This window comes from Parasteatoda tepidariorum, chromosome 7 (assembly GCF_982258835.1).
Source record: "Parasteatoda tepidariorum strain Cologne lab strain chromosome 7, Ptep-v5.0, whole genome shotgun sequence".
Classification (NCBI taxonomy): domain Eukaryota; kingdom Metazoa; phylum Arthropoda; class Arachnida; order Araneae; family Theridiidae; genus Parasteatoda; species Parasteatoda tepidariorum.
In genome coordinates this window covers 80,117,939-80,138,248 of record NC_141761.1, presented here as the reverse complement: position 1 = coordinate 80,138,248, position 20,310 = coordinate 80,117,939, and the positions used below count along the sequence as shown (strand labels likewise).

The window sequence follows — 20,310 nt, the reverse complement described above, 5'->3', positions numbered from 1 at the left end:
ACAATGGTTATAAAATAAAAAGTTAAGATAGGATATACTTTGTGCTACATATGAATAAACTAAGACAATTTGAATAAAGGTTCAGGAATGAACATACTATAGTTTCAATTCTATAAAGGAGATAAAATAAACTTTCAAAACCCAAAATATGTATTATTATTTTGTGTTTAGACTGAAAGGGAGATTCTTGTTTATAGAACCAAAGCTATAGTATGCTCATTTCTATTCCATTATTTGTGCTTTATTCATAGTGTTTTATTTTATTCTTAATATATATAAAACTGATTGATATGTGCTAAGTTTAAATCTTAATTATTACTTCGTGAACAAGTGAGTCATTAAACAGAAAAGTAAAATAAGTATTTATTAAAATATCCTTTTTATGCTATAATAACTGACTATTAGTGTAAGAATGAAATGTGAAATCTGCAATTTTCCAGAACAGGATCCAAGTACCTGAAAAAAAATATTGAAGAGTGAAAGATAACATTTTTATTCATTAAAAATACCTATTTTAATATAATTTTAGATTTTTATGTGTTTTAATGCTCACCCCTATTTATTAATTTAAATATTCTTATGATATCAAATAAAATATTCTAAAAACTCTTAAAAGAGAATTTTTTTTTTTGGTGAGAAGGAAACATTTCTTTCATTACAATATATAAAAATCATATTTTATATGGTGAGGTTGTATTGTAATGGGCAACTTAGAAAATTAAAACTGCCAATGTTATCTTGTGAGAGCTGGTATTAATGAAATAAAATAAACTTTGCAATTTCAAAAAAAATACAATACCTATATAATAATTAAAATTACAAATCCATACCATCCTCCAACGCTCAGATAAATAGGTAAAAATTTCAAAGTATTTTTGAAAATTGTACAAATGTATTAGCTATCAAAATAAAAGCAAAATTTGAAGACACTTGTTTTCAGAAAATGGACCTTAAACTTATAAGAAAAGAATAGTCGAACCTGTAAAACAATTGTATCCGTTGGATAAAAGGTATGTATATTTAGAGAGAGAGAGAACTTTTGTGTCTGATTTAGTTACTCAAACTATCGTCTGCACTAATTAATTAGCATATTTCAACTCCCCTCTCAAACCATGAAGATTAAGTCCTAAAACAAGATCGGATCATTAGATCAAAGGTTATTCAAGGTGGTCCGTTTATTTTTTTTTTCTCACTGTATATATTATCATTTTACTATCTTTTAAAAAATATATCCTCTTTTTCTTGTTGCATTTTTACAATTATTTCCATAATGTTTTTTTTATTTATTTTACTTATTTAACTGTATTTTAACAGATGTAAATTTACTATTCATTCTACTGATTTATAACCAAATGAAATAAGACTCTGCATATTCTAATTTTTTGTTGCCTTGGGTATATCATCTCAAATTTAAGTCCTTTTTTGAAAATTTCTGCTTACTACCATGCATATAATATTTTTCATCAGTCACAATAAAGTACATTTCATTGCTAAACATAATCTGTGAGTCTGAGTACTCGATTATAAACTTAAGTTAAATTTGAGTACTGCATTGAAAAATTATTTTAGTGACAGTGCAAGCTTATTCTAATTAGATTTACTCAAAGAAGACATTTTTAAAGTTGTCACAACTTGTATTTTTTTTTTAAATAAAAAAACTGAATAATGTAATATGACAACATATGAGTCATTACATAAGATATAATTTATTAAAAACTTCGTCTTAAAAAAATATGAAGATGTTAATAAAAGTCGACAAGTTTCAGTGCTCAAAAATGGACGCTCATTTTCAAGACTTGACAGACGTGAGATTTTTTTTTTGTTGTCATAAACATCTGGTGAGTCTTTAGAATTGGCGTCTATTTTTGAGCTCTTGAAATTTGTGGACTTTATTGCCATATTCATATTTTTTGAAGCCAAAGAAATTTTCAATCAAGTATATCTTGATAAAGATTTCAGTTTCTTGGGATTATTTATTTAATATGAGTCATTATTTTTGAAACTGGAATAAGTCCATTTGGAGCTAAAACGTAGTTAATTTTGTGCGATTTTAATAAATATTGTTGCATTTTGATGTTTCATAAAATTATCTTATAAAAACATCACCCAAATGATTAATCTTTGCCAATATTTTTAAATTTATTTAATCACTAAAGTCAAAAAAATAAAAGATGAATGTATTCCTCTTTCAAAAATAATGGTATTTATGCAAGATTTTGTTAAGTGTTAAATTAATGAATAAAAGAATATTTATTTTATCGTTACTAAATTTATAATTCTTCCGTTAAGAAAACGACGCATTAAATATATGCTTTTTTTAATCTTCATTAATTCTTTATAGTGTGTCAGACATTTGTAACCTAAACAAAAAGATTAAATTGTAGTAGAAAATCAAGTTATATTTTGAAAACACCTAACTTTTCTGATATAAAAGTATCTGCAATACTTTATAAAACATGCAGCAAAGTATATTTCGATTGAAAAATATGTTTTTGAAACAGCTTTTAAAGGTTTTTACACATTCTAAAGCTGATTTACTAACAATAAAATATCACAACATATTTACTATTAAGCTTTTATGTTTTCCTTTTTAAAAAATCCTATAACAGAATTACAAAATTTGATAGCTAAACTGTTTATTTTTTTTTTTTTTTAATTCTCTAACACTTACTGTTGTTGGATCAGCTATCAGGTCTAAAGATTTAAACACTTTGCTAGTATCGTTGCATTCAGCAGTGTAGTTTTTAGGTATAAATTGCTCCGTGTACGCCATGAATTTGGAGAGAGAGCAGAATTCTCCGCATATGTCAAAATGGATTATGTAGGGTGGCTCTACATGTATTTCTGGACTTGTTGAATTGAAATAAAGCCATCGTATAGTGTAATCATCTTCTTCTTTCCACAATTCGAGAACCATCGTTGAAGCTGGTGGAGGTTCACGCCAATTATAGCGATTTAAGATCATCAAGGTCTGAGCAATATAGCTACCATGCTGAAATATTGAAAGATTAATAAATTATTCTGAGATTCAATTTATTAATATCTTCTTATTTTTGAAGATAGTTTTTAAGCTTTAATCGTTTTCATGATCGATATGCCTTGTATAAGTTTTTAAACATGTGTTTATAATGTTTCATGACGAAGTTGAGTTCTGGTTTGTGAACTCCTATGTCTCTTCGTGATTTGAATTTATCAAGTGTTCTAAAAATGACCAATTTGAAAAGTCACTGAATGAGACAAAAATTTATGGTTACCTGAGTTTCACTAAGGGAACCAATTTATTTATTCTAACCAAGTTTTAAAAAATAGTTTAAATGTTCGTTAAGAGATGGCGCTGAAAACTTTAAAAGAACCACTATTAACTGCCGGAAAACAAGTTTAAATGACGCCTTTTCAAATATTTAAAAGAATAAATCTTAGGTTTTTGAAACAAAACGCAAGAAACCGTTTATTTCTATTTCTGTATGTTTTTCTGAAATGCACAAGGCGAATGGCACAGAAACTCTTTAACTGTTTAAGTTTGCCTTATAAGTAAGGTGATTTTCGTAGCAATGATTAAGGTTCAACTGATTCTATTACGTAACAAATTCTGCTTTGTGTATTTTTGAGAAAGTAAAAACCTCTTCTCACTTTTCTGAACCGATTTTTGTATATACAGGGTGTTCCAAAATTCTCTTTACAACTTCAAAAATTCATAACTTCGAAAATAAACAAGGTATTTATATTCTGTCTTTTGCATGTATTACTGCAACTAATAAAGTTTTGTTTAGTACACTTTAACATGCGCACCATTGGTGGTCCTAAGCACTTCCAGTCTGTAATCAATTTCAAGCCAGGTGATGTAAAGATAATTTTGGAACACCATGTATATTCAGAACAAAGATAAGACCTTTTTATGATTGATTGATTTGTTCATTTACGTCGTACTAGAGCTGCACAATGGGCTATTGGCGACTGTCTGGGAAACATCCCTGAGGATGATCCGAAGACATGCCATCACAATTTTGATCCTCCGCAGAGGGGATGGCACCCCCGCTTCGGTAGCCCGACGACCTGCACGCGAAGTCGAGCACTTTACGGTAGAACAGTTTAACGAGGACCAATACCGCACTCCCTCGGTCCCTACGCAGACTGATCCAAGTGGTCACCCATCCGCACACTGACCGCAACCAGTGATGCTTGACTTCGGTGATCTGCTGGGAACCGTGTCTTAACGATCAGTCCACTGCGGGACGACCTTTTTATGACGAAATATTTATGTTTTGGCTTTAAGCTCGGTTAACAGTTAACTTAGCTACGTCACAAAATAAAAGAGTGACTAGTTGTTCCCTCCTAATCATTCAAGTCATTTGGAATATCCGACAAGTACTACCCTAAGCAATTTGGTAACAATGTATCTCGTTATCATAATAATTAATAAAAGATAGGGTGATTATGAGCATTCCATCTTTTGTTGTGAGAGATAGGGGTTATATCTAATAAAGTCGTTTCCTCTTTTCTTTTCCGTTTTATGAATTTTGTAAAATACTAAAATGGAAATTATTTTAAAAAAGAAAAATCTTGTCGAATTATTAATAGATATTTTTGTAACTTGTTCAATAAATTTGTTTAGTGTTTATATTTTATAACGAGTCAAATTTTAAAACACAAAATGATGCAGTACCGCTACGTAATTTTGCCATAGATAAGTTATCATAATAAAACTACACCATTATAAATGATGTAAAAAAATATTGAAATTATTTTAAAAAAGAACAATCTTGTCGAATTATTAATAGATATTTTTGTAACTTTTGCAATAAATTTGTTTAGTGTTTATATTTTATAACGAGTCAAATTTTAGAACGCAAAATGATGCAGTACCGCTACGTAATTTTGCCATAGATACGTCATCATAATAAAACTACACCATTACAAATGATGTAAAAAAAATATTGAAGCAGCTAAGCGAGTCAGCTAATCGTTGACTGTTCAAGATTATAACAACAGTCTGACTTCAAACCAATCACCATAGTCAGCCAAAGATTTAAGATATTTGCGTTAGCTTGTTGTAACAATGCTTCAAAAATTTTGGGAAATAAAATTACTTTCTTGCTTTATATCTTATCTTATAACCGTCGTTGAACAGCCAACGCAATTTTTGGTATTACGGCTACTAATGTTCAACTCCGTAGAACCCAATCCAGAAGACAAGGGAACTGCTTGATCAATTATTGGGAGAAATGTTGCCTTCATGGAGGACTTTTTGATGAAACTAACCCGCATTTGCGTTACATGCAGAGGTAAACCTCCCATTGTTAGCTAGACAGCAAGGGGGCTCTAACCATGATCCGTCTACCACTGAGAGTATTTTACGTCTTTCCTGCTTTATAACCATTACTGTGATATTATATAACTATTACGGTTAAACCGGTGGTCGTTTAGAAAACTTAACTACTGATAAATATAAAATTTAGCGCCACGTATAAGAAAGTTGACTACCCCTGAGCTAATGGATTCTACCATACATGAATAGCAGCAAAACTTAAAGAAATTTCTGTTTAAATTCGAATATTTATTATGAAACTTACCGCAGAATAAATATAAACACGCTTTTCTCTGTTCATTTTTATTCTGTCTTTCATTTTTTCAACCATAAATCCTATCAAAGGTCCTGTTGATAAGAAAATAAGTTACATGTACCACATTACTATGTAATTATAGAAAATCATGCTGTACAGAAATGTAAAGGAAAAAGAGAAGAAATTGTTTAACCGTTCTATTCTTCGCCATTTTTTTGAAAACAAAATATCACGTCTCTATAAGTAAAATCTTGCTTCTCGGAAAAAGAACTATTATGTTCTGACTGCATAAATATTTCTTACAGGAAAAATATAAGCAATGAAATTAGTTACAAACATTATTTTAAACAAAAATACAACTTAAAGACTGTAGATAATACTAAAAGACAATTCTCTGAAAATAACACTGTGAATTAAGTTTTTTGTTGCATTCATAGAAATAATTGATCTTGCCTAATTCGAGTGTAGGTATATAAAATTAGAAATTACTTTTGCATCTAAAACTATAGTATTTTTTATGACATTTATAGTCTATTTTTGTACGTTTACAAACGTTACAAATAATAGAAGGTCACGTAAATATAAAGACAAACTTCTAGCGATGTTAGGGCACATCATCAGGGTTAAAATTCCATAGAAACCTATGTCAGGAAATGACGATGTACGCGGCCAGGGACACATCTCTATAATAGGCATATTTAGAAGCAGCGAAGAAACTGTTTAAAATAGGAAAGCACCCCTATCGGCGTATGACAAAATTTCTGGGTATGAGTTATCCACATTTATATTAATAAGATCCTGTTCTAATTACATGTTTTCTTAACATGTTTATAGGACTTAGTTAAATTGACACAACTGAAACTAGCCGAATCAATAGAATATAAACCTATTGTGAGGAGTTCTTGTAAAGTAATTTTTTTTTTATTTTTATGAAAAAATGATTTTCGATCCTTTTATATAGAGATAAGTGCAGACAAAAAATTTTATTATTTAAGCTGATCTATGGACATTAGTGTTATAGAGCAGTAACGGGGCAAAAATTATCAATATATATATATATATATATATATATATATATATATATATATGGTGTTATTTTTTATGAATTATCTTACCTATACGATACCTGAGTAATTCCTTTGTTCCATAGTGAAAATAATAATTGAGCGCTGTTTGAATTTGCAGCTCTTTCCAGTATTTATAAGCCCAATCAGGAATAGTTAAATTGTATTTTTTCTAAAAGAAATAAAACATTTTTAGTTTCAAATAAGGTAGCCAGATAATTTTATATGTTAACATGGTTTTTCGAAGTTCTTTCGTCAAGGAAAATAAGAAAAATCCATAGTTTAAGTGCCTTACACTTGAAGCAAAACTGCACCTTTAAACTATATATGCTATCTTGCCCTAAAGAACGGTCTAGGCTTTAGAACAGAGAAATAATATTATATATTTAAAAAGTTCCTAAACTTTTTTGAAAATTGCCAAATTGGTAACATTTTTCCACCTGGATGAAAATTATCAAAATCAATGCCTTAATCTCATTTTTTAGAAATTTTTATAAGCTCAGATAATGAAGCAGTGAAGTAAGTTTTTAAATATTAAAAAATTTTGACCACAAACGCTTTTCCATTTCTCAGAACTGTGGCTTTCCTCCATTTTAAATTTCGCACCTTTTTTTTAAAAAAACTTGACCTAGTAGTAACGAGTAACTGTTACAAACTCACAGCAGTTATGCAAATAGACTATTATTCGCAAAAGCATATTATTGAAAATGTATATCGAATATAGCATATTGCATGCATATTTGTAAGCAGTCAAATGTTTCAAGGGCGAGCATAAGTATGACTTGTCGTAAATGTTGTTTTTGGAATTATTATGTTTTTATGTCGAGTTTAGATTCGAATACGATTGAATAAAGATATATTTAAAATATACGTTAAATATCTCTTACAATTCAGAAATAATATTCTTGAACTGCTGCTGGTGCACTTTGCTTAATTCTGTCTGATATAATTAAATTTTTTAAATCTTCCACTGTTTTTATATTTAAACCTTTTATCCATCCGTCAAAAAATGTTTCAAGTTCATAGTAATATTCTCGCCAAGTGCTATTAATTTTAATTTTATGCGAATAAAACAACTGTCTAAATTTTTCAGGACTTAATTTATATCGTTTTAGTAACAATTCCTTTACATGAGAATAGTTTTCCGCTAATTCTTCTGATTCTCGCATAATTATTTCAACTATATCTCTTGGTAAAGCACTAGTCAAACAAGCCACCCATAAATGATATACTTTATCGCCTAGAAATAATTAATGGGAAGTATATGAAATTATTCGTAATGCCGAAATCGATGAGAAAATATCTTGCTGTTCGATTTCATGAACTCTTTGGCCATTTTGGGGTTGATAAAGTAGTCTTACTTATCAAGCAACAATTCTATTTTCCTCGAATGAGAGAGTATATTAAGCAGCATATACAGCAATGTGTTAGTTGTGCCTTTACGAAAGTACCAGCAGGAAAAGTTCAGGGTAAATTGAATCCAATACCACCAGGCAAACGACCATTTGATATAATTCATTTAGATTTTATAGGACCTTTCAATATTACTGTAAATCGTAACACAGAACTGTTGGTTTTCGTAGACAATTTAACGAAATTTGTTTTCCTTCGGCCCTGTTCTAGTTGTTCAACAAGATGCGTATTAAGGTGTCTTGAAAATTTTATTAATGATTTTGGAAGCCCCAACAGGATAATAACGGATCGTGGAACTTGTTTTACGTCTTCTAATTTTAAGGAATACTGTATGACGCATGGAATAAAACATACTTTAAACTGTAGTCAAAGACCAGCAGCAAATGGGCAAGTAGAGCGAATAAACCGCATTTTAATACCTATGATTTCGTCAAGCTCACAATCCGACACTCACAGAGATTGGGACAAATTGCTTCCAGAAATTCAACGTTGCATTAACTGGACTCCAAGCAAATCGACAGGAAAAGCTCCTTTTGAATTATTGTATGGATTTAAACCTAATAAATTTGATAATTTTCCCAAGGAGTTGCTTCCGACTTCTGATGAGTATACGTCTCCCGAGTTGCTGCGCCAAGAAGCACGAGACAATATTTTGAAATCACAAGAAAAAATGAAATTATCTTTCGATAAAAGACATTGCGACGCACATAAATATTCGGTCGGAGATGTAGTCGTTGTAAAGAGACTTCCGGAGAAAACTGGATTGCGTACAAAAACTCAATCTCGCTATAGAGGCCCTCTTGTAGTAATGAAGGTCTTGCCGTCCGACGTATATCAAGTCACAGATTTTAGAAAATCTGGACAAGGCCGCACAAGACGAGCTTACACTACAACTGCTCATGCATCTCAAATGAAATTATTTCATATTGTAAATGATGATGACGTATCACAAAATGATGACTCATTGTTTTACGAAGATGACGATGATAATGAACCATCGATAATCACCGACTCGCTAAATCTGTCTCAGATTTCCGAAGACACATCTAGAGATGAGTTACATGTTCAACAGAAAAGACCAAAAAAATTGCCTTCCTATTTAAAGGACTATATACTTTAGTTGACTCTTTTGATTTTTGTTGTTTTCATGGATGGGGTCATCCATTTATAGGATGGCCGAATGTAAGCAGTCAAATGTTTCAAGGGCGAGCATAAGTATGACTTGTCGTAAATGTTGTTTTTGGAATTATTATGTTTTTATGTCGAGTTTAGATTCGAATACGATTGAATAAAGATATATTTAAAATATACGTTAAATATCTCTTACATATTGAATGTAGGATATTTCATATATATTGAAAATGGCATATTAATATATATATTAATAATGTGCATATATGTATAGAATATCGCATATTATCCGCTCTGCTACTACAGAGCTTGGAAAAACAGTCTTTAGATAATATGCGTTTGCATAATTACCGAAAATATCAGTACAGTTTTATTTTCTTTCTCAAATTTTACCTACATTTTATCATTTTATTTTTATACTATATATTCTAATGATTTTAATTGATTTTTAATTTGAATTTTATTGGTTTATTTATTTACCTCGCAAGCAAACGTTTTCCCCAAATCATTTGCTAAATGCCAATCGTCAATTACTCTTCCAGACATCGTAGACCAAAATTTATAGATACCCTATAAGGAAAAAACAATAGTTCATTATATTTCTGCTTGTTTTTTTCAATAATGACAAACCGTTAATGAATCATAAATGAAATTTGACAATTCACACTTCAAACCTAGCTCTCGTGTCATTGGCTAATTTCGAATTCTTCAAAGCCTTGAACTCCTTCTCAAGTCTTTCGCATTTGCTCCTTGTCAATATATTCTAAAATAAATTTTTTAAAAAAATCATTAGATATGTAATTGAAACTGCATTTTTAAAAATGAAAAAAATGAAACAATTAATAAACAGTGATAAAAAATAAATAAATGAAATAAAATAAAATATAAATTGCACACCCTGAATATTTTTTAATCCAATAATCAGGACTCAATCTTAATGGTTTAAGTAAATTAATTAGTAATGCATGTTAATTCATTAGTGCAGGAGATATTTTAAGCTAAGAAATCAGACTCAAAAACGTATTTTCTCTGGGTATAAACACACTTTTTTCAGACGGATTTGGAACCCTTATCCTGATAATATGAGTAGTAGCCGCAATCTGGAAAACATGGTCCCAATAGCTTGGTCGGCAGAGCGGTTCAAAATTTTTGACCCTTTAATGATTTTGCAAATTTGATTGGATCTCGAGATTTTTTTAAGCGAAATGAAAAAATTTTGCACATAATTATACAATTCATTTTATAATCTTGGGGGAGGGGGGATCATTCTAACTAAAATTTAAAATTTTCATAAGTAAAGATTACTTTTTAAAAGTGATCACCAATACCATAATACTTAAACAATCTACTATTTCATACAATTTTGTAATATTAGACGTTGACATTCATGTATTTAATGCAGGTACACCAGTTTCCTCATATAGTATCTACATCGATTTAAAAATAAATTTGCATAAAACTTTAAAATTACTTCATCTTGCTTTTTTTTAAAAAATGGAAAACATATCCTCATTTTGAACTAAAAATTATTACGTACGTTATATTTACCAGAATTCTTGCTGATAATGGGTTGCCAGAGTAATTCATTGGTAAACTGAAACTCTTCCTTTGGAGAATATAAACCAGCAAGGAAGGAGTAAGCGCCATGTTGTGTCCTCGAAGATTCTGCACTCACAAGTTCAACCTAATACGAAGATTTAAAAATTACTCCTCAGAACTAAGTTAAAAGGAACCAAGTCTGTTAAGAAAGAAAAAAAATGCGATATTTCATACAGAAGCAGCCAACTGATTCTTTTTTATCTGCTATAGCGAACAAAGTGAAAAGATTTTTTAATGAAATGGTGGTATAATTCATGTAATCCTGTATCTAGGTCATTTATTGTCATTTTCTGTCTGACTAAAAGTATCCGGATACCTACCTGAAGAAGTGGAGCTTATCATGGTGTAGGAGTTTTTTCGTGGTTTAAGCCTGGGTCCCTTAATTCCTGAGGTTGGAAATATGAGTTTTGAGATGTATGTGGACAATCTGGATAATGTTGCTCTCTCAACTGTTATGAAAATAATTTGGGGATCCAGCTGGATAACATTCACGCTTTGAGATTTGCATAGACATGATTTGGCGAAATGGCTATTCAGAAACTGGAATAGCCTTCTTAGAGCCCCAACCCAGGGAATACTCATAGGACGAATTAGAATACCGATTATGTAGCCAGCAAAATTGACTATTCAAACTCCAACTCTCTCTTCAGCTGTGATTGGCCCCTAGAAGCCAATTCCATGGAAATTTATCAAAAACCAAGTATCTTCTGACGTATGTAGGCTGTCATCGATGCAAAAGGGGTCAACATCATATTAATATATGTATCAAAACTCTCCAAGTTAGTAGAACTGGGTGCTTGGATACTTTTAGCTAGATAATATTTATTTCTCTCAAGTTTTGTTATCATCAAACTATGTGTAGCCGCGGGTTTGTGTTATCCAGTATGATTTTGAAGAATGTCTCATGGCTCTTAGTGTTTTTCAAAGGCTTAAATGATTTGTAATTTTTATCATCCATTGCAATATTTTATTTGAAAAAAAATTTTTTTTTGTGTTTTCGAAAATAAACGATTGAAAAATTATCAAAGCATTGTTTCGTTTTGCTTGAGGGGGAGAGATAAGTAAAGAGCAAATACGATAGGATCTTCAATAAATAAATAGAATCATCATTTAAATTACCATTTAAATGATAATTCATCATTTATCATTTTTATTAAATGATAATTTATCATTTGAATTATTATTTAAATTATAAAATTTTATTGCTATTATTTGCCATAATATGAATTTACATATTAACTAATTGATAAAATACATAACACGTGTTTATAGAGTAGCTATTAAAAGATTTAAAGCTGTGCTTTGTTCATGAAGTCGTATCGTTAATAAGTCTATTGAAAGGCGAAACTATAAGAAAACGGTTGGTTTCATCATTTTATGACGAAAAAAAAACTGCTTTGATTTTAAATTATGCTATTTTGTGGTTTAGTTTTAAAAAAAAAAGCAGGTATCCCAATAGAATAGCAAAGGTATTTAGGAGGAGGGGGATAATGTTGATGACATGAGTGTGATCAGGAAAACCTTTTAGTAAATTATTTTTAATTGAAGAATTCAACGAACATGAAGATCTCTTCCAAGCCAATCTATTTTTCAGTTAACCAATCTAATATTTCCGCTTTTGCTGAAGCAATACACTTAAACAAAAGGCAAAAACGATTGCAAAAGAGTCATGGTGGGCAAAGAACAGGATCTTCTGTCCCTAGTGGGTCTTGAAATCTAAGATTTCTTTATGCATATTGATATGCTTGCATACCTTTGAGAAATAAACCGGAGAACATTTAATAATTTAATTTGTTTACCTCCTTGGGATTTGTAGTTATGAAATCTTTATATCTGTCCTGAAGATGTCTTCCAAGTCGATAATGTTGTACTCGGCCCAGCTGCAAAAGAATTAATAACCACGGGAGATTAGTTCACTACAATAAATAAATTGTTTAATAACTCAGATAAGGTTGAGTAATATTTTTAATAATTATGATTATTTTTATAGTTTATAATTATTTTACAGTTTTCCCTTTCTATCATTTAGCCGACTCCTTCGTTAGGCCACCTTCATTATATTTTAGATACTAACTGCATAGATTTTGACTGTTTACAATACTTTATGAACTTACGAAATCGCTTTGTTGATCGCAAGTTAATTCACTTTTAGAAAATGTTTCTGTTCAAGATAGGTTCTAATTTTGTACTTTTCCTCTATTTCTTCAATGTGAACATATGGATATCATCAGTGAAACGTTGCTAGTTTTTATTTGTTAAATGTAAATGACTGTTAATTAAAACTGCGTTCAATCAAAGTCAGCAATATTATCAATGGTTGTATAAACTTATTATAACAGAATTTCTAGGCATAATATATACCGACTGCAAGTTGCCTTCAATGAGCCAGCCAGAGTAAATATGAATGGACTTGTTCAATTCTAACATATCAAGGCTAATAATTTTGTTGGCTAACATATCAAGGCTAATACAACAAAATGCCGTTGTATTTAAAATATATCAGGAGGAATTTATTTATAATTAGATGGCAATCTGCCTTCTTGATGAACATGGTTCATCATTTTGTATTGAAATACATTTTCTGTGGTTTGTGTTAATTTTTACTCGCGATTGTTTCAAACATTTTACCGACTTATATAAGGGTGATATCTATATACACATTCTTAGATACTTTTTGACTCAATGGAAGTTTACCGGTTTCCTACAATGGGCACTTATTTTTTTTACCCCATATTTATTTAACATTTTGTAATTGTAACATCGGCGTTTAGATATGCATAGCATGGAAAGTGATAATTGAATTAACATGTACAAAACAATAAAATTTCCAAACTTCACGATTTTGACTTTTTCACTTACGTATTCAATCGGTAGCAGCCTGCTTCTACATTCTTGATTAACATTGTGAGCATGCTAATTTTGTCTGCTCTCTGACATTTTGAATTTAAAAAGACTATTCAAATCATCCACCTTCACTAGAAGTACCATATTCATGTCCATATTTTTTAAAATTTATCATGTATTTGTAATTACATACCCGCGTCAAGGTTCCCAAGCCTTCCTTCCAGAAAGTTTCATTGTTTGGATCTGTAGGGTATAGCATAAAAGGTGCTCGATGTCCGTGCCTGAAGAGCTGCAAAAAATCTTTGATATTTCATTCCGTAATTGCAAAGCAAAGACTCAAAATATTCATTATCGGCTAATCTGAATCTTTGATATTTATCTTAAAATTAAGGATACTAATCCTCCAAAGCTTGACGAAGTAAGATCAGGCCTAAACGACCATTAACTCGAAAAAAATCAATGACTTTGAAGGGATTTGTATAAATTCCCCCCCCCCTCCCTAGTGAGGCCCAAACAGTCTAATTTGTGTTTTTGGTAAAAGCGTCTTGATGGTGGCATTTTATGCAGATGGCAAAGATTTTCACACCATTTTTGAAAGAGACTAAAGAAAGCGATGACCATTAAACTAAATTTTACGCACTTTACTGTGTCCACTAGTTACCGTGTGAGGGCATTCTGATAGCCTCTGTAGCAAACCAGGTTTAAGAGTCCAACCCAGCTTTTTACCTAAATACTAGTGATGGACTGGAGGCACCAACCATTCTGTCTTGATTTGAGCTTTCGTCATAGAAAATAATTCCTGATTGTTTAAATTATTGGTATAAAAAGTTTAATTAAAAATAAAGGAAAAAATAAAATAAGTATAAGTTATTGACGCGCAGTTCTTTTTCAATTATAAAATTTTTTATTTACTTTTTTAGGACCTTACTAATTCAAATGTACTAAAGATATTATTATTCTAATAGTATTAGCCAGGTACTAAATATAAAAGTTTTCATAACTTTTAATAATAGAAAAAGAAATTCTATTTCCAACGGGATTCAAGAATGTAACTCGATTCATTATGGTATTTTTGGCTCACCATTATCCCTCTTACATATAAGGTATTTTGTAATAACCATCCATAATATATTGGTTTGGAATCCTTGTCAAAAATGTTGTAAAAAACACATTACGGAACACATATTAATATTCAATTGAGAAAGAAATGAAGACAATATGGAAATTTCTCGAATCATTGGTTCATAATACAGATGAAGCTCTTTAAAACCAATTTAATTGCCAGGTGTGAAACTTGGAGACCTATAATAAATAATTGTTTTTCAACTCCTCTTGGTTTCTACCAACAATAAAAGCAGTCTTCATGTTTTTAGTACTAACTTCCTCAGTAGTGATAAGTTAGATATGAGAGCGTTTTTATTTCCTCTTTACTTAAATATTTATTTACAATCCACGACATCTAACGCCCGTTTTTTTTCTATGGATTCTAAAAATGTATAATAATAGTGGTTAGTACAGTCCATTCAAAATACAAAAAAGACTAAATTTTTGCAAAATATTTGCTGTTAATATTTTCAAAAAAATCCGTTAAAATTTTATGAAACGTTAAAGTGAAAGTAAAAAAAAAAAAAATTAGGTCAATTGCCTTGTCATTTTGATATAATTTTCCTAGAGATTTTAATCACTAGGTATTTTTTCGAAACGAATAAGGTCATTTGGTCAACACTCGGTTGCCCGACAACTCAAATGTCTGATTCCGTTTTTCCAGACATTTCATTTGCCCGACAGGTACGTTTGCCTGAAAACTCTTTTTCCCGACATGAACATTTGTCCGACAATTTATTTTCCCGACGGGTATGTTGGCTGGCATGTAAAGGAAATGAATATAATATTCTTTGTTGGCAAATTTGTTGACAACTTACGGCAGGAAAGAGGAAGCGGCATTTAATGACTGTTTAAATAGTAACTGTTTAAGCTGTAAATCTCGCCTTCTGCTTAAGGACTTGGGACCTTCAAGAATTATATTTAGTTATGAGCAGCAATAAATGCTTTTTTTTTTAAATACTTTTTTTTTTAAAATTATCTATATTTTTAAATTTATCTATATTTTTTAAATTTTATTTATTTATTTTTTTTATTCTTTTTTATTCTTTTAATTTCTTTTTTCTTTTTTAATTTTTTTATTCCTTTTGTTTTATAATTTATTTTTTCATTCTTTTGTGTTTCAATTTTTCACTGTGTTTTATTATTGTGTTTTTTTTCCTTTCCTAAAATTTTTTTTTCTTGTTTTTTAACAAAAATTTGTTTGCTTTTCGAGAAAATGAGCTGTAGAGCAAACATACCTGTTGAGCAACGGAATGTAGGGAAAATTATTATCGTATTAAAAAACACATGACTAAAAAAAAAGAAAGGAAAAAAAATCGCATTTCAGAGTAAAAGGAAAATTGAGGTCATACCACTCAACTTCAAACCTAAACTTAGATATATGATATTAAACCATCCAACATCAAAAAATCAACATTAAAATTTACAAATTAAAAAAAAATATGAATATTTAAAAAATAGAAAAAAAAGTGTCATCGTATTTTTGGCATACCATTTCCATTAGAAATTTGCAGTTATAACAACGTAAGGAAAAAAACAAGTTCATTTAAATTTTAATACTTCAATATTACTCTTTTAACACTTCAATATTATTCTTTTAACACTCCAAAATTACTCTTTTAACACTTCAATATTACTCTTTTAACACTTCAATATTACTCTTTTAACACTTCAATATTACTCTTTTAACACTTCAATATTACTCTTTTTACACTTCAATATTACTCTTTTTACACTTCAATATTACTCTTTTAACACTTCAAAATTACTCTTTTAACACTTCAAAATTACTCTTTTAACACTTCAATATTACTCTTTTAACACTTCAAAATTACTCTTTTAACACTTCAATATTACTCTTTTAATTTACTATAATTAATATCAGATTATATATTAATTACAATTACTCACCATCTGTAAAAGGAGTAATTCTCTTTTGGTACCATTTTTATGTATGGTGGCAGCTGATGGGTTTAAGTAAACTGTTAATTGGCGCGAGGCAAAATATGATAATGGAGTTTTAAACTGTAAATAATCTCTGGCTATGAAAAACAATACAAGAGCTCCAAATATGCACAGCAAAAAAGTTCGCAGCATAGGACGTGGAATCACCGCCATCTTGAGTAAAAAGAGGGCATAGGGAAGAAATGATATAAATTATAGTATTAGTTTGACACTGTTAGGCGATGTATTTGAACAGCTGGCTAGAAGTATCTAGGTGCACTAAAATTTTAATTAAATGTATTTAAGAAACGCATTTGAGCATGAAACAGGATATTTTTTTTTTTCCTGTTCAAATAATGCTCCCCTTTTTCTTCATCTCTAACGAAGTCGAATTTTAAAAAGACTTTCAGCATTTGTGTTGTTTTCTGAGACACCTAACCTTGTTTATTACCATTTCTTTTTCTTTTTTATAATAACAGAATGTTTTGTTGACAAATTTAATTTACACAATTTTATTTTGATAATTCTATAATGCTGCAATGTTCATACTATGGGTCATTTTATATGATTTTTAGAACCGATGTTCCTTTGATATATTTTTTCCGACGCTTTATTTACAAGCAAAAATATATTATGGTATTTTTCAATTATAAACAACAATATCATAGTTACTAAAAAAATCTGTTAGATTATCGGAATTATATTTGTGTTAAAATATAAAATCCAAAAAAAGTAGCTTGGAACTTTTTTTTTCCTTCTCATTCAAAAATTTATCAATAATTGATTTTGTAAAATAAATAAATTTCGATAATAAACAAATGTTTTTAGATCTGATCTTAATAACTGTAAATAAGTGCGAATTAGAAATTTTTTTTGGAGGTGAGCCGTGTTTGAAAAATTTAACCGTTAACACAGAAAAGGCATCTTTATTTCATGTTATATTTCATAACCGTAAATTATTAAAACTCTAAATATAATATTTTTCACTTATTTTGGCCTAAATTAATACAAAATAAAAAACGTATGAAAAAATCTCTTTAATAATAATTTTGCATCAAAGTGTTAACGCAAGATTCTAGAACTCGAAATTTCAAGCAGCCTTTTAAATTGGGATAAAATTTAAAAAGTAGCTATTGAGGGGGTAAAAACTGGCATAGCAATAAATTTTTAATTCTACATAATAAATTATACTTTTAAGAATCAATCAAAAATGCCATTCTGAAGATGACATTTTATTTCATTTTTTAATAACCGGCGTCGAGCAGCCAACCCGATTTTGAGTTTGCTCTCGCTCATAAAATACAGAAATTATTTATGAGCCTTTTGATAAAATAAATCACAGTTCATGTTTTTTAAGACTCATTGTAAATGATAATTGAAAATAAAATTTTATTTCATTGATTACGGATAGATGAAGGATTTTTAAAAGAAAAAGCAGAAAAATGGAAGCTTATATCAATTGTTTTTGTTTAAAGCTTTTTAAAGTTTTCAGTTTAAATTTACGAACGATTGTGTTTTTCAAGTTATAACTTAGAAATACCGTAAATTCAAAGATGCTTTTAAGTTTGTCAAAATCATGGCTATCTTATGCAGGCTTAGTGCAAAATTGGTTGCTATTTATTGAGACTCATTTTTCACTTTTAAAAGATCCTCATATTTAAATAATCCGTTTTTTACATACTGATTATAATTAATATTTCTATGCTTACAATCAGCCGAGCTCGTTTATTATGAGCTCTGATTTATAACGAGTTTTGGGGTTTGTGGAAATTTTTAACAAGATGTCAGCTTTATGTTATTAAACCTTTATAAAACAGTGTTACTTAAAGCATTACTCAGATTTAACAAAGCATTTACCTTTTCCCATACTTTTTAAAACGTTAAAAAAAATTATGTACAGAATGTTTCTTTGGCAATTAAAATTATTCCCCCCCCCCAAAAAAAAAAAAACAATTCAAATCAAAATTAAAAATCAAAAATTTAAAATCAAATTTAAATTTGTTTTTAAAGAAAGAGGTATATTTATTGAGAGAAAGTATGTTTTTATGTCTGATTTAGTTTCAGTTGCTTGATTTTTTTAGCACTAAATCATTAGCATGCTTGCCGTCAACCCTTTCAAATATTAGGATTTCCACCGCAGGGTTCAAATTCAAATTTGTTTTTAAAAAATCAAATTTGTTTTTAAAAATCAAAAATTTCAAATCAAATTCAAATTTGTTTTTAAAAAAAGAGGTATATTTATTGAGAGAAAGTATGTCTTTGTGTCTGATTTAGTTTCAGTTACTTGATTTTTTAGCACTAATTCATTAGCATGCTTGCCGTCAACCCTTTCAAATATTAGGATTTTCACCGCAGGGGAAAAGTAAAGTAAAAACTAACAGAATAGGACAAAATTTACCGTATTTTCTGGCTTTATGAGAATAAAAAATTGAGTAAATTCTAACTCTTTGGTAATATATTCATAACTCTTTGGTAATATAGCTCATAAAATATGTTTTTTATTATCATATTATTTGGAAGTAAATTTCATAATTTTTTAAAGCGATAGATAATTTTAATCTAAATATAATTTGAAATAACGCTATTTGATAACCTCTACTTATGTAAGTTGTGAAGATAGCATTTACTAATCTTTAAACCTGTAAAAAAAAGTATTGTAAATATATATGAAATTTATGATGATAAAAAAAATTATGTATTTAAAATATATTTTAAATAAATACATAATGGAAACGAGAGACAAATTTTTAGAAGCAAAGAAATATTTTTGGTATCGTGCTGCCCTCTATTTGAGAAACAGTATACTATAAAAGGAATCAACAAAAAAGTGGTATACTCATTCCCTTGTTAAAATCTAATGAATGAAAGGAATGAAAGAACACTTCGCTAGAATATTTGGGTATTAGTTTAGTATAAGCTAATCGCATTGGAAGAAAAAACTGAATTAACTTTGATAAATGCATTAAACATAACATAGGCGTAACCTGAACGAAATTAATGGGGTTTGGGCACAAAGTTTAAAGTTTTCCTTTCTTAGAAGATGGTTTACTCAAGAAGGATATATATAAGTTCAAAATGAAGATAAAACAAAGAACAATTATAGACACATGAAGAAAAAAAAAGTGGGGGAAATAATAAGTAAAAAAATAACAAACACAGTTAAAAAAAAAAAAAAAAAAAAAACGAAGGAAAAAAAAAAAGATATAATCTTTTCATCAGCCCACACGATTATATCCGCAAAACAGAGTGCTTTCTGATATTGTATCAGTAAAGCCAAAGCAAAATATATTAATACAATAGTATGAGGAGCACTCAAAAAAAATTTTTTTTTTTTTACAAAAATTACAACAAATAAAATAGAACAAAAAAAAGTAAAAATAACGTGTAAAAACAGAAAATAAAATAAAAGAAAAAACAGTATAAAAAATAGCATAAAAAATGGACTATAAAGCGAGTAGCGAAATCAGATCTACTTACATGGACGGGAAATTTTTCAAGAATGATTTAAAATATATAATATTAAATTAAAATATATATATATATATATATATATATATATATATATATACTCAGTGGCATGACAGCCCATAGAGGGCCAAGGCCTACTGTGCCCATCTCAGTTTTCTTGACCTTGGGCTCTGGGGTGTAAG

The 20,310-nt window shown here is 29.4% G+C and overlaps 1 protein-coding gene across 1 annotated transcript; it reads right to left on the bottom strand.

Moving 5' to 3' along the window:
- Nucleotides 1–345: 345 nt before the first annotated feature.
- LOC107457076 (prostatic acid phosphatase) lies at nt 346–16,888 on the bottom strand. Its single transcript, XM_016075135.4, has 10 exons — nt 16,628–16,888; nt 13,806–13,901; nt 12,568–12,648; nt 10,707–10,853; nt 9,837–9,932; nt 9,650–9,739; nt 6,677–6,797; nt 5,571–5,653; nt 2,672–2,992; nt 346–456 (listed from the first exon to the last, which is right to left on the bottom strand). Exons 1-10 carry the CDS (start codon nt 16,832–16,834, stop codon nt 367–369), a joined length of 1,332 nt encoding a protein of 443 aa, XP_015930621.1. The 5' UTR covers nt 16,835–16,888; the 3' UTR covers nt 346–366.
- Between the last annotated feature and the right edge of the window lie 3,422 nt (nt 16,889–20,310).